This window comes from Meira miltonrushii (genome assembly GCF_003144205.1).
Source record: "Meira miltonrushii strain MCA 3882 unplaced genomic scaffold FA14scaffold_2, whole genome shotgun sequence".
Lineage (NCBI taxonomy): Eukaryota > Fungi > Basidiomycota > Exobasidiomycetes > Exobasidiales > Brachybasidiaceae > Meira > Meira miltonrushii.
In genome coordinates this window covers 1,537,672-1,550,881 of record NW_020289944.1, presented here as the reverse complement: position 1 = coordinate 1,550,881, position 13,210 = coordinate 1,537,672, and the positions used below count along the sequence as shown (strand labels likewise).

At 43.9% G+C, this 13,210-nt stretch overlaps 6 protein-coding genes across 6 annotated transcripts; 3 read left to right on the top strand and 3 right to left on the bottom strand.

Annotated features, from left to right (window-relative positions):
* Nucleotides 1–12: 12 nt before the first annotated feature.
* FA14DRAFT_38128 (uncharacterized protein) lies at nt 13–2,003 on the bottom strand. Its single transcript, XM_025502269.1, has one exon. It carries the CDS (start codon nt 1,554–1,556, stop codon nt 93–95), a length of 1,464 nt encoding a protein of 487 aa, XP_025355451.1. The 5' UTR covers nt 1,557–2,003; the 3' UTR covers nt 13–92.
* Nucleotides 1,716–5,595, bottom strand: FA14DRAFT_38125 (uncharacterized protein). The gene has a single exon (XM_025502268.1). The coding sequence runs from the start codon at nt 5,491–5,493 to the stop codon at nt 1,876–1,878; it is 3,618 nt and encodes a 1,205-aa protein (XP_025355450.1). The 5' UTR covers nt 5,494–5,595; the 3' UTR covers nt 1,716–1,875.
* A 395-nt stretch (nt 5,596–5,990) lies between these two features.
* On the top strand, nt 5,991–7,762 carry FA14DRAFT_160423 (Asp-domain-containing protein). Its single transcript, XM_025498669.1, has 2 exons — nt 5,991–6,317; nt 6,396–7,762. The coding sequence occupies exons 1-2, from the start codon at nt 6,250–6,252 to the stop codon at nt 7,579–7,581; spliced, it is 1,254 nt and encodes a 417-aa protein (XP_025355449.1). The 5' UTR covers nt 5,991–6,249; the 3' UTR covers nt 7,582–7,762.
* Nucleotides 7,763–8,190: 428 nt separating this feature from the next.
* FA14DRAFT_160422 (Snf7-domain-containing protein) lies at nt 8,191–9,084 on the top strand. Its single transcript, XM_025498668.1, has 2 exons — nt 8,191–8,407; nt 8,476–9,084. Exons 1-2 carry the CDS (start codon nt 8,249–8,251, stop codon nt 8,899–8,901), a joined length of 585 nt encoding a protein of 194 aa, XP_025355448.1. The 5' UTR covers nt 8,191–8,248; the 3' UTR covers nt 8,902–9,084.
* FA14DRAFT_171828 (glycosyltransferase family 1 protein) lies at nt 9,039–9,770 on the bottom strand (the record flags this gene model as incomplete). The annotated part of the gene is made up of 1 exon (XM_025500357.1): nt 9,039–9,770. One exon carries the CDS (start codon nt 9,768–9,770, stop codon nt 9,039–9,041), a length of 732 nt encoding a protein of 243 aa, XP_025355447.1.
* A 307-nt stretch (nt 9,771–10,077) lies between these two features.
* FA14DRAFT_144797 (uncharacterized protein) lies at nt 10,078–12,170 on the top strand (the record flags this gene model as incomplete). Its single annotated transcript, XM_025497256.1, has 4 exons — nt 10,078–10,246; nt 10,505–11,139; nt 11,176–11,457; nt 11,698–12,170. The coding sequence occupies 4 exons, from the start codon at nt 10,078–10,080 to the stop codon at nt 11,971–11,973; spliced, it is 1,362 nt and encodes a 453-aa protein (XP_025355446.1). The 3' UTR covers nt 11,974–12,170.
* Between the last annotated feature and the right edge of the window lie 1,040 nt (nt 12,171–13,210).

Sequence of the window (13,210 nt, the reverse complement as noted above, 5' to 3'; positions counted from 1 at the left end):
TTGCCGTAGAGTCAAATATGATCATGTGACTTATCTATTATACAAATTAAAGTGATCTAACTTTAACGGATGACAAACTATCAATACAAACTTCACTTTCCACGACCAAATGCAAGAGCACGAAGGTTTGCCCTGCCGAATATCGTGAGGTCATTGTAAGTGACGCTATTTGTTTGCTCCCTCACGCAAATCGCGTCTAGCTTGCAAACCAGATCATCGTCTTTCCTACTCTTTTTGACTGTTCCGCCATCTCTATGAATTCTTGAAAGCCTGTTGAAAAGTACTTTGTTACCTTGCTCATAGCATAATACATTGACTGCTAGCATCGATACCGTCTCTGGAAGCGTGTCGACTAAGTCTTCCAAAGTGGCATGGCTCTCTAGGTAGAGACACAATTCTTTGACATGACGGAATTTACCGAAAAAGCGTTGTAGACAAGCTTTGTAAAAGAATTGTTTTTCAACTCGAGGCAAAGAGACAGAGATATGTGAAGTGGTCTCCGTAGAAATCAACATCTCAGGAACACTGATCTCTTGCCCATCGTTCTTTGAATTGCTTAGATCGCCTATAATCGTCAACGATTGAAGTCGAGGACAATTAAGCTGGTATGATGTATTTGAGATATGTGATCGGCTCCACACCGTCAGATTAAGGAGCTTTGGAAAACATATTATTGTCTTCTGCTCTACGTCAGGTCCTAAATTTTGAACGGTAGCTTGATAAGGACTTATCTCTTCCAGGCGAAGGCTCTCTAAGTTTTGTCCAATCTTTTCCAAAAATTCCAAGTTTCCAGGACGTTCGAAAGGCGATATCAACCTAAGCCTTTTCAAGCCTTTAAAGGCTTGAATCAGTCCTTCTTTATTACGACAACCACTGAGAGACGGACATTCTAGTTCAAGGCTTTCTAGAGAACAGGTTAATTCGAGATTCCAAAACGTGCTACGAGAGACGAAGTCTAAAGCTAGGTGCTTGAGTGACCGATTTTTAGCAAGAAGCTCAAGACATTGGATAATATGCTTTTCAGCATAGCCTAACATCAAGCTCTTGATCGATAGTCTTGTAGGCGGATAGTCTTGTAAGGCTTTGAAGATGACCTCACGAAATGAATTATTCCAATCAGGATTGTCGCCAAAAGGTAGTAGCGAAATGCCGTCTAGTTTCCATTTGGAAAGTTCTTGAAGCTTTTGAAAGCCGCGGATATTTAGCTTTACTCTTTTGCTCTGTTCAGAAGAAGTGTTGTACGAGTAGTTGTCGAGTCGGGAAAAGAAAGCAGTTGCATCTTTCCATAAAGTACTATGCTCTCGTGCAATGCTGTACCAGCGCTTGCATGTCTGCTGAGCCCGTGCAAGTTCAATCACCGTCAAATTTGAGAATATCATCAGCAATACCTCATCTGGTAGCATTTTGTCCAACGACTTATGCCCGTTCAACGACATCATGATTGTAGAGATGGAGAAAACTTCAAAAAGAGCGCATATATGCTGCTGAAGAGGATGTGAAGGTGAGAAAGGGAAAACATCGTTGATTTTGCACGGCAAAAGTTGCTCAGCACGCATTTGGGAATTTGGGAATAAAAAGCGGCGCCGAAAAGTGTTTAAGCTGATTGGAATTAGAATTCTAGTATTGTATTATTTTTGATTCATTCGGACGATTTGAAGATGTACATCTCGTTTGCCACCTTGATCGATTTTCTAATCCCTGATGCATTTGTGAAAGCTGCAGAGATCGCGCCGACTGGTTCACTCTTCTTCGTGTAAAAAAGCGATATACGATGTAGTATAGCATTATTTGTACAAATGTCGAATCGATGTTTTACAAAACGGGAAGTTGAAATCGTCAATATGAAGCAAGTCAGAAATAGTAAAAGGTGAATCATTAAATGGGGTAAAGTGTACTGTGAAGGCTGTACACTTCTACACCAATATTGACGCACATGATGATGATGTATGTGACAATCAATGTTGTTCCAATCTTTCGGCTTAAATAAAATCCGTTCATTGGCACCATGATCAACGTTCCTACCAAGATCAACAACAATCCAAAACCGCTGACGGTCAAAGTAGGTGAAAAGTCGATATAATAAATACCTTGCTCATGCTTTTCGTGTCGCATGAGGGAAAGGTGATTGGTATGACCAGGGACGTTGTCTTTTCTTGAAAGTAGCCATGAACCTGAGATACCGATACCCAATAGCAGATTGAGCAAAGGACCTGCAAAGCATGCCGAGATTGCCATAACAGGATGGCCCATCTTTGCAATGGTGATATTGGCAACTAGATCTCCGAGACTATTGCCCATTGCGAATACGGTCAATCCCAGAATTGCATCGCTTAATCCCAGCACGACTCCCAATGTTTGGAGAATGCTGACGACCTCATCAACGATTGTCATAATGTAGAGGATGCTAACAAAGAAGCCAGCAGCAACACGTGCCCAGCCTGAAGCTGAAATCAAGGCAGGATGAACAGTCCTGCTTCCACTATGCCTTCTATGCATGACCGCAAAGAGAACCACAGTCGCAAGTGCCAATCCGCAAAACAGCGCAAAGATCGTTTTAGCCAAAACGTGTGAGGATCGAGCAGAGGAAGTGATTGCCCAAACGCAAAATGGAGGTGCAAAAGCGCATTGTGCAACGATCAAAAACAGATTTTGAGTCGGAGAAGAAATGTGAGAATCATCGCTGTGACAGGAATTGACACTTTCAGTTGTGGAGAGAGCTCGTTTCTTTCCGTGATGGCTAACATTTCGGCTTAAATTGCTCATAGGCGATTGGGCGTGAGATGGTCGATTGTAATCGTTAAGTAAGGGTGATCCTTCTTCTGGCAGATGTCGAAGAGCTGAGGCGACATGCAATTGACGCTGACGGTTAGCCTCTTCTCCTTCATCATCTGCACCCTCTTGTTGCGCGATACTTGAATTCCACGGATCATCTACAGGCGCAGAGCTGAGATCAATCACACCGCGGCCTCCGACAGTTTCATCATCATCCTCTTCTTCATCAGCTTCATTTGCTCTTGAGTATGAGCGCTGATGTGCATTTAATGGTGATTCGTCACCCGCCAAACGAATCTGTCCGGACTCACTACCTCCACGTGCTTTCTTCTCTCCTGTGACCAGACTTTGTTCTTCTGAATCATCGACAACAGGTAATGTCATTCGTAAGAGTAAGATGGCAGGTGCAGTCACAATTCCGACTACAATTCCAAGCCATGACTTTTCACGAAAGTGTCGCAAAGATGGGAAAAGAGCTCTTCTTGTACGTTGAACGGCGCGGAAGAATGCTTCTTTACTTGAAAAGGGTGACTCAAAGTGTTGCCTTTGGCGTACAGAGGAGATGTCCAATGATTTCTTGCTGTCTTGTCTAGAAATCCCATCTTGATTTGTGGTCGACATGGTTGCTTTTCGAATAGCAAGCCTGGGCAGGACAGGTTTGGCATGAGCAGTAGCGGCTTGTGCTTCTCGATCCTCGTCGTCATTACCAGCTTGATCCAGCGGCAAGGCAGATGGCGGGAGCATTGTTTCTGTCTCACAACCATCCGAAGGACTATGCTCCTTCCAAGGATCGTCCACAGCAGCAGCCATTGAAGATAATTCAGACTGTTGGCCGATTTGCTCCAATGTTGGACGGACAACATCAGTCATTGCACCAGCATCTGCCGATGAGCCAATAGTCGATCTACTTCGTACCAATGAAGCACGAATTCCTTCATTGGGCGAGAGAGTTAATCGTGAAGTGTGTGGTCTTGTGAGACTTTTTGTACGCAAATGTCTGCGGCTATTGGCTTCGCCTTGAGGTGATTGATGAAAATGCGAATGTTGTGGATGAGGCAAGTATCTCTCCGGATCGCGGCTTTGGAAGATTTCCATACTTCTATCAGCTGAGGATTCTTGTTGCAAGCTGCGTACTACATCACGAAATTCAACCGCTCCCAGTAAAGAATGACGAGCGAGCACACCCGCTCTAAATCGCAGGAGTCTTGAGTTTGCTGTATTTCCGCCCCCGTTGCTCGAAGCTGTCGGTAAATCGATAGGGTGAAGCAGAGGCGAATGGGTGGCAGACATGCCGGAGTAGGGTGTCAAGTGACCGTTATTGATGGCATCCTGTTGATCTGCCCATTGAGTGAATGGATCCTCATCTGGCTCGTATTCCACCGCGCTGAAAGGTCCTAGCATCGGTGAACGTTCAGTTTGAACGGAATGCGTTTGTCCTTCTGTGTCGCTAAAGGATTCGTATGTTTGCTCGCCTGTGCTATGTTCACTTCGAATGTTGGCCATTCTCAAGCGCTTCTGCCTTCTTCTCTCTTGCCACCATGATCCGATGATAATTGTTGCAGCATATAAAATGTACAGCGCAATCATGCTCAAGCATTCACTGAACAATAGCTTTCCGTCCATCAAGTATGCCATAGTCATGGAAACGGCCACAGTAAAGAATCCAACATCACGCATGAATGGATATGGCTTCACCCGAAAAGGTGCGATAAGCATCATCGATCCGGAGATAACACTAACGATAAAAGATGCCGCTCCGATCAATTCTCCGATTGCCAATGAACCCGATCCGGTTCGCATTGCACCAAAGGTGGAAAAGACATCCGGGCTACCATTACCGAAGGCCAAAAAAGTTACACCGGCTGTACTTTCACTCAATCCCAAACGAGCAGCCAATGTGCTCAGATTGGGACAAAAGAAATCGCTAGCAACGATACCCACCCAAGAGAAGAGGAACAACATCCAACTTATGATTATCGCCAAAGCCACAGCCCTTAGCCCTTTCTGTGCGGAGGTCAATGCGTCATGTTGCTTCTTTTTGCTACGAGAGATGTTGAGCTCTTCGTTCGTAAGACGTCTGAGTTCAGCTTGTGAAGTTGGTGCGGATGTTGGTTGTGCACTGACAATTTTCGTATTTCCTACCTCATCCAAACCAATACAGTAGAAAAATTCTAGGTAATTCAGGTGGCCGGTTGGAGGGCAGTATTTTCTGACGTGATCACAAACATCTTTAGGTGACGATTCCGTAGGTAACGGCTGACAATGCGGGGTTGCAGTGGTCGATCCTGACTTTGTGGATGAGGTTGAGACCACTTTTGATTTTGAGGAAGAAGATAAAGTGTGTGTTGAAGATAGATGGGAGCTAGAAGAAGAGCTATGCTTCTTTTTATCTTTGTCCTTTCTCTTCTTTTCCTTTTTATTATGCTTCTTGTCTTCCTTTTCCTTCTTCTTGTCCTTCTTGTCCTCCTTCTTGTTATTTAGGAGAACATCTTCTTCTAAGACTGAATAGTTCTGGTTTGCCAAAATATTGTCTACTGGATCTTCGAAGACTTGCCTTTTGATCAAGATATTGTTGCTGATGATCTCTCTTGATAAAGAGCTTGCTTTCAATCTATAAGTCCCACGCCATGATACGAATTGAATGACCAAAAGAACGGCGACTAGAAGCAAAGTTCCGCGTTTCCCACCTCTTGCTGCCGTTCCGCCGCTATTGGTTGGCATTTATGATAATAGCGATACTGTGGAATGGAACCTTTGATGGCAGCCACAAGATCTAATTTGTTGTATCGAGTATGTGATGATGATGAACGTTCCTTTTATCAAAGACTAGTAGTAGTAGTAGTATTCATTTAAACGCCCTCACTCAATCCGGCGCACGCCATTTGACCCGCGGCTGCCAAGAGGCTGTGAAATTGAATGTATGCAATCAATTCCCTTTGGCGAACGGAATTGAATCTACTAATAAAGCGCGCCGTTTCGATAAGAAGTTATTGTGCGATGGGTGTGGTTTAGTCTTTCTGAGCATAGCAGTTATGGTTATCAAATGTCAAAAATGATGGTCATCAAAAAGGAAGGACATGGAATGTGAATTATGATCTCCCGGTTCCCCTTTTACTAATATGCGTATGTGATAGTACCGCAAATGCACGTCTACGTAGAAGGCGTATGTATCCTTTTGCGTCGATGCTCTCTTTAAATTGTATGCATGCAGGCAGACAACACACTTTACAAAGGCAAAGTACCCCTTTAATCTCCACTTTTTAGGCTCGTGCGCGACTGAGCATTTGCTCATCTAAACCGGCGCTGCGTAATAAAACGGATGTAAATCGCAGAACACTGGGCAAGTACGCAAAAAGGAGCGTTTAACTGAAACACAACACTCTCAAAGGGGTTTTCTATTTCTTTTTCATTTCTTACTCTATTGCCATCACCAACACTTTTCATCCCTTTTTCCCATCCACTATAATCAAACAAATAATGAAGCTTTCTCTTGCTTTCGTGGCCGCTTTGGCCGCCGCTGCTGGTGTTGATGCTGGCGTACACAAGTGAGTGGATGGTAATCGTACCGTCCGTGAATGATGATAGCTGACCAATGCATCCCGATCCATACTTTCCCTTTTCAGAGCCAAATTGCAAAAAGTTGCACCATCTCAAAAGTTGACAGAAGCAAGCATCGCTGCTCAAATGCAAATGTTGCAAAAGAAGTACGGTTCAGGATCTCACCAAAACCCATTCAACTTGCAATCTGATGAACATGAATTCAACATTCAACCCGTCTCTGAAAAGGGTCCTATGGAGAATGTTGAATGGCACACACAAGCAAGCAAAGGTCATCAAGTCCCATTGACTGACTTCCTCAATGCTCAATACTTTGCCGATATCTCGATCGGCACACCACCTCAAGACTTCAAGGTGATCTTGGATACCGGATCATCTAACTTGTGGGTCCCATCCTCCAAGTGCTCTTCCATTGCATGCTTCTTGCACACAAAGTATGACAACTCAGCTTCATCCACTTACAAGAAGAACGGTTCTGAATTCAAGATCCAATACGGTTCCGGCTCCATGGAAGGTTACGTTTCCAAGGATACCCTCCGCATTGGTGATTTGGAGATCAAGGATCAATTGTTCGCCGAAGCTACATCTGAACCAGGATTGGTGTTTGCATTTGCCAAGTTTGATGGTATCTTGGGTTTGGCATATGACACAATCAGTGTGAACGGAATCCCGCCACCATTGTACAGCATGGTCGACCAAAAGTTGATCGATGAACCAGTTGTTTCATTCTACCTAGGAAGGTCTGAAGAAGATGGTGGTGAAGCCACCTTCGGAGGTGTTGATGAATCCAAGTTTGATGGAAAGATCACCTACGCACCCGTTCGCAGAAAGGGATACTGGGAAACTGATTTGAACAAGATTCGATTGGGAGACGATGACATGGAATTGGAAAACACTGGTGCCGCTATCGACACTGGCACTTCCTTGATTGCTTTGCCAACCGATATTTCTGAGATTATCAACAAGGAGATTGGTGCCACAAAGGGATGGCAAGGAACCTACTCTGTTGATTGCAGCAAGATTCCATCCATGCCTGATTTGACTTTGACGATTGATAACAAGGACTACAAATTGAGCGCAAAGGCCTACATCTTGCAAACAGGTGAGAACAGCTGTTTGAGTGCATTCACAGGTTTGGATATCCCACCACCAATGGGTCCTATCTGGATCGTTGGTGATGTATTCTTGCGCAAGTATTACACCGTTTATGATTTGGGCAAGAATGCCGTTGGTTTCGCAAAGGCCAAGTAAGGTATTTGTGATTGTTTATAGGACTCGTTCAATCAATAAATTGCGTTTGCCTGCTGGATGTTGCATTTCATAATTGAAAGCGCATCTTTCTGAATACATCTTTCACATTCTCATCTCGGATCTCAACTCTCAAATATAATTCATGTAGCTACATATCATATTTTCTCTGTTTCCATGCTGCTACAATTTCGTAGTACTTCGTATACGTTTTGTCTCTCAATTCAATGCATAAAAAGCATCACTGATGAGTAGCAATCGTTTTTAAGATCACAATTCACGGTAACGGCTTGTACGTAGATCTCCATAACACACAAACAGTATGGGCGCGCGTGTGGATTTAGTGCACTGGCACAGTGTAAAGTTGCGTTAAGGCTGAGCTGCAACTGTACCTGATTTGACCGCATCCAACACACACCAACACCCATTGATCCATCTTTGAGCTTGTTCCCAACTTGCATCTCGCTTTCCACCACACACAATCCCCTGGTACAAAATGAATATCGTCGAATCACTGTTTGGACGTTCAAAAACGCCAGCAGAACGTTTACGCCAACATCAAAGAAGTTTACAAAAAGCCCAAAGGGAATTAGACCGAGAAAGAACAAAGTTAGAACAACAAGAAAAAAAGTTAATCGTTGATATTAAAAAAGCAGCAAAAGATGGTCAAATGGCAGCATGTAAAATTCAAGCAAAAGATCTTGTCAGAACACGAAGACATATTCAAAAATTTTATCAAATGAGAACGCAATTACAGGCTGTTTCTTTGCGTATTCAAACTTTACGTAGTAATCAACAAATGGCAGAAGCTATGAAAGGTGCAACTAGGGTGAGTATAAGGTGGAGATTGGGTTGACTGTTGTATTGCATATACTGACTTCCTCTTCATCTTTGCAGGCTATGGGTATGATGAACAGAACGATGAACTTGCCGGCAGTTTCAAAGATTATGCGGGAATTTGAACGTGAATCAGCATCGATGGACATGAAAGAAGAAATGATGGGAGATGCGATTGATGAGGCCATGGACGATGAAGCAGATGGAATTGGAGAAGAAGAAGAGGGAGATGCGATCCTCAAGGAAGTCTTGGACGAAATCGGTGTCGGTCTCAATCAGCAACTTGGCGAAACACCAACTACTAACCCAGGAGCAGGCGTTGCCGCACCAGCAGAGAGAGTGGCCATCGGAGAGGGAATCGGTGGGGATGCATCAGGAGGTGGTGCTGGCGCTGGTGCAGGCAATGGCGGCGGCGGTGGTTCTGGTGGTGGCTTGAGCGATGAGGCTGCCCTGCAAGCTCGTTTGGACAGTCTACGGAAAGACTGAAGTGATGAGTTATTCATAGAACTGTCAATTAGGATTGCGATTTGCTAATGTACATTAAAGGTATCAGTGCAAGTTGTGTGCGAGGTGATTTTGTCTATAGTACATGCTGAAATGAAGGTATCTATCTTATTGCTTTTTCAAACGAGCCAGCCGCGGTAGAAGGAACCACGAACATTGCATTCGTTCCATTGAACTACGAAGCGATCGACGAAATATCGCAGAATCTTCGCTGTCAAGCTAAGAGACCGTACTCGTGCAAATGATTCGACGTAGACCATCCTTGGTGAGGGTAGTCCAAAGAAGCGCAGGATCCATACAGAAGCGACGATTGGAACGCAAGTGCCCGGACCGTTCATTAGTATAAGATCAGCAAATGGTGAGGAGTGCTGTTGCTTGCCAGATTGAGCCGAGCGGGAGAATGAGGGCAGGACAATATGCTTGATGCAAGCTATGAATGCGATCAACACTGTCAAAGGAGTGGATAGCCATGCCTGATGAACATTGCGAGCTCTTGGTAGAGTGACAAATTGAAAGTCATCTTTTCCTCCTTTTTCGGCCTCCCGATCCACTTCTTCACCTCTTCTTCCTTCTGCTTCGGCTGCTTTCGTTTGGCTAAATTGATCTCCGCTTGCTACAACGTATACTCTAGGTGAATATCTCTGAACGGGAAGTGCTGAAAGTAGTTGTAGCATTTCTGTTGTATGACCTCCGGATCCCAAGAATACGGCCACCTTGCATTTTGATGCAGGGTCTCGTGCTGTTCTTGTTTGAGAGGGGAAAAGGATTAAAAAGCATATCCTCGTTATCACAATCGTTACGAGTGCTATTGATCCGGTCAGCAATGCCTTTAGCCATTCCATGACGGTCATTCCTGGTTGTATGAAGTTAAAGTGTAATCTTCTTTTTTGTGGTTAAATGCGAATGAACCTTTTTTTACGTGGTGGAGTGCTTTTACGCTAAACAAGCACTGCTCTGTCTCCAATTGTGCCGGCGTTCACCCTCTTTCCGCCTTGTCCTTATAATACTTTCAGGCGTAACAGCAGTGTGGGGTGGTGCCCTTACCATTTACGCATGTATCACATCATACATGTGTTGTATACAATACAAAGGAACAGAAAGTATATAAAGTAACACAATTACTACCATCATCGACAACCCAATACTTCCAAACACATCATGGCAGCCACTTCGGCTCCAAATCATGATGGGGTCATGCTATTGGAAGCTCCATTTGCAAGGGTACCTCATGAAGAATTACGCCGGTACCTTCGTATGCAACAGAGACTTGTCGAACGTGATCTAACGTATTGCTCTACTTCTCTCGATTCTTTATCCAAATCTGCTCGTTCTTCATCATCTCAGCATCTGCAACCCACACCATCATCCTTTCCAAGCTCATCTCTAGGCACAGAAACACCAAGAGTACAAAACAGTTCCGGTACAAGTGGTACTGTAAGTCGTGCGTCAGAAGAGGCAGGAGAATCATCGATCATCGATAATAGTCTTTTGGCAGAAGTTTCCTTTTCAAGTGACGCAAGAGCTGATGAGAGCTTCTTGTCAGCAATGGCAGCCGATACAGAAGGCGCTGCTTCTACGATCGAAGGCTTGGATATCCCTTCTTTGGCAAAAAAGAGTGGCAGTGAATTGGAACGTTCGCTTGATCAAATGATTGGACGTATAAAAGGGTTAAAGAGAAAGCTAGGATCTGTTCATGAATCTGCAGGATCAACTCTATCAAGACTGGATGCTCGTACAGGCCATCTTAATGACTTGCAACAAATTCAAAATACCTCTTCGCCTGCCTTTGATGAATGGTGCAGAACACGATTGGATAGAATGCTGGTCGATTGGATGTTACGTAAAGGATTCACACAAAGTGCAACAATGCTGGCGAACAATAGGCACATCGAGAACTATGTAGATTTGAATCTATTCACCGAGATCTCTCGCATTGAAGGCTCTTTGATAGGAACAGGCTCATCGAGCGCAGCAGACGTAGACAGTCAGGATCAAGCCTCCAACAGCATACGGTCTTGTACAGCAACTTTGGCATGGTGCTCAGAGAATAAGGCAGCCTTGCGAAAGATACGGTCAACATTGGAGTTTGATCTCCGGCTGCAAGAATTCATCGAATTGACTAGAGATCGATCTTCGCAATCATTACAAGAAGCAATCAATTACTCACGAAGATACTTGTTGCCTTACCTCACCCCTACAGCAACCTCTGCTTCCACCAAAGTAGACACAACCACCGATGCAGCCGCGAAAGCTAAGACAGAAGAAAAGGAAGAACGTGAAGAACAGGAACAGCAGGAATGGATCCGCAATCAAGTAGCCAGGGTAATGGGGTTGCTGGCATGTGGACCGAGCGGATGGGCATATACGGATTTGTATGATGTTTCAAGATGGAATGCACTCCAACAAAAGTTCCGTGCTGCAGCATTACAGATTCACAGTTTGCCTCCTCAACCTTTATTGCATATCGCTTTAAGTGCAGGATTATCATCGCTTAAATTACCGGCATGCTATACGGATGATCCTTCTCGTGCAAGTGCTGTTCCTGCTCATTTGGGTGGAAGAGCATTTGGAGATGAAAGGAGTAATCTGCTTTCTGTCGCTGGCGTCACTTCTACAAGCATTTCCGCTCCGCCAATCTTCCCGCCCGCAGCTGGCTATGCGCAGGAATTGAGTGCTCCTCCATCGGTTGTCTTGTCACCACCGCCTCCCAATCATCTCACATCTGCTCAAAAGAATGGTGACTTGAATGGTACCCATTCACCTACACTAAACTGCAAGAATGATAATTGTCCAGTTTGTGATTCAAGAGGACTAGGTGTTTTGGCAAAAGAGGTACCTTGGTCGCATCATATCAATTCTACCTTGGTTTGTGCGATAAGCGGTAGGATCATGAACGAAAATGATCCTCCTATGGCATTGCCCAATGGTAGAGTCTACTCTCTTACCGCTTTACAAGAAATGGCAATGGCAAGTCAAGATGGTCAAACGATCATTTGTCCACGTACGATGGGCAGTTTCAAATTGAACGATTTACGTAAAGTATATATTTCTTGAATTTCTTACATTACCCCACACACACACATTTGTATTTATTCTTTTTCCTCTCTCTCATATGATACCTTACCATTGGTTCGCAACAATTCATGTCATACAAGCACATCTTTGGATCTCAATTGTATAGATAATAATCTGTCTATCTCCTTCCCCTTTCATTATGGAATATAGAGGAGCTAATGTACGGTAGATCCGATGCATTACTATTGTTTGTTCATTCAGGGAAAGATCATATCTTTATTCAACCGTCGCAGTTAACGATGATTGGATGGATGCCTTTCCTTTCCTCATCGGAGCGCGGGGGAATCTCGGAGGATAGAGAGAGAATTTGCATCGGCATGCAGGGCGGCGTGAATGATTTGTGCCTGAAAAAGGACAGAAAGAGATAAGCTTTAAAATTTAACCTGCATATGTGGGCATTTCACGCGTCTATTTTCTTATCTTTTGAACACTTTTTCTTTGAAAGCATCCCAAGCCAGTGTTCTTAAACTGCACACATCGTATCTTGCCTTTATGGGAATGGAATTTCCTTATCTTTTGTGTCAGATCCGCTTTCCAATGTTTCCCACTTCTTGCTTCGTGATTCGGAATGGACTTTTAATTCGACTTGAATGTCTTGGCTACAATAAAACGATCAGCAATAAATGACAGTAAGAATGAAATTGTCATCATTTCTGACTCGCTAGGAAGAATTAACGGAAGAATATATCTTGTTGAAACCGATAAGGATCAGATTTATGATCCATCTGTTCTTGAGTGTTTGCAGTAATACATGCATTCATTAGCCGTAATTTATGCTTGCTTATCTTTAGACCCCCGTTCTCTTATCTTAAATTGTAGCCACACTTAAAGCGCGTGCATTTGCGCATAACACCTGTGTCTGTTTTGACTTGCATACGGCAATGTGCAAATTGAAAACTTGAATCAAATCAATCAATGCCCCTCCTCCCCTTGATTCAGGTCAAAATGAAAGGAGAAACGGAGCCCAACAAGACATCTACTTGTCAATTTGTTCACGCTAAACAACGGAGAAACCCGATGACCTATCATGCACAATCCTAGTCAACTTCTGTTTCATACATGTACATTGTGCCAATGTGACCGAGGATCTTCTTGAGGAAAACAAGTTGATATGGCGCAGGTACGAGAAACAAGCCAAGATTTAAGAATTTGTGATAAAGCACGGTTACGGTGCCTCCTCTTCTGACATTGAACGAGTAAATGGGGTTATAATTAC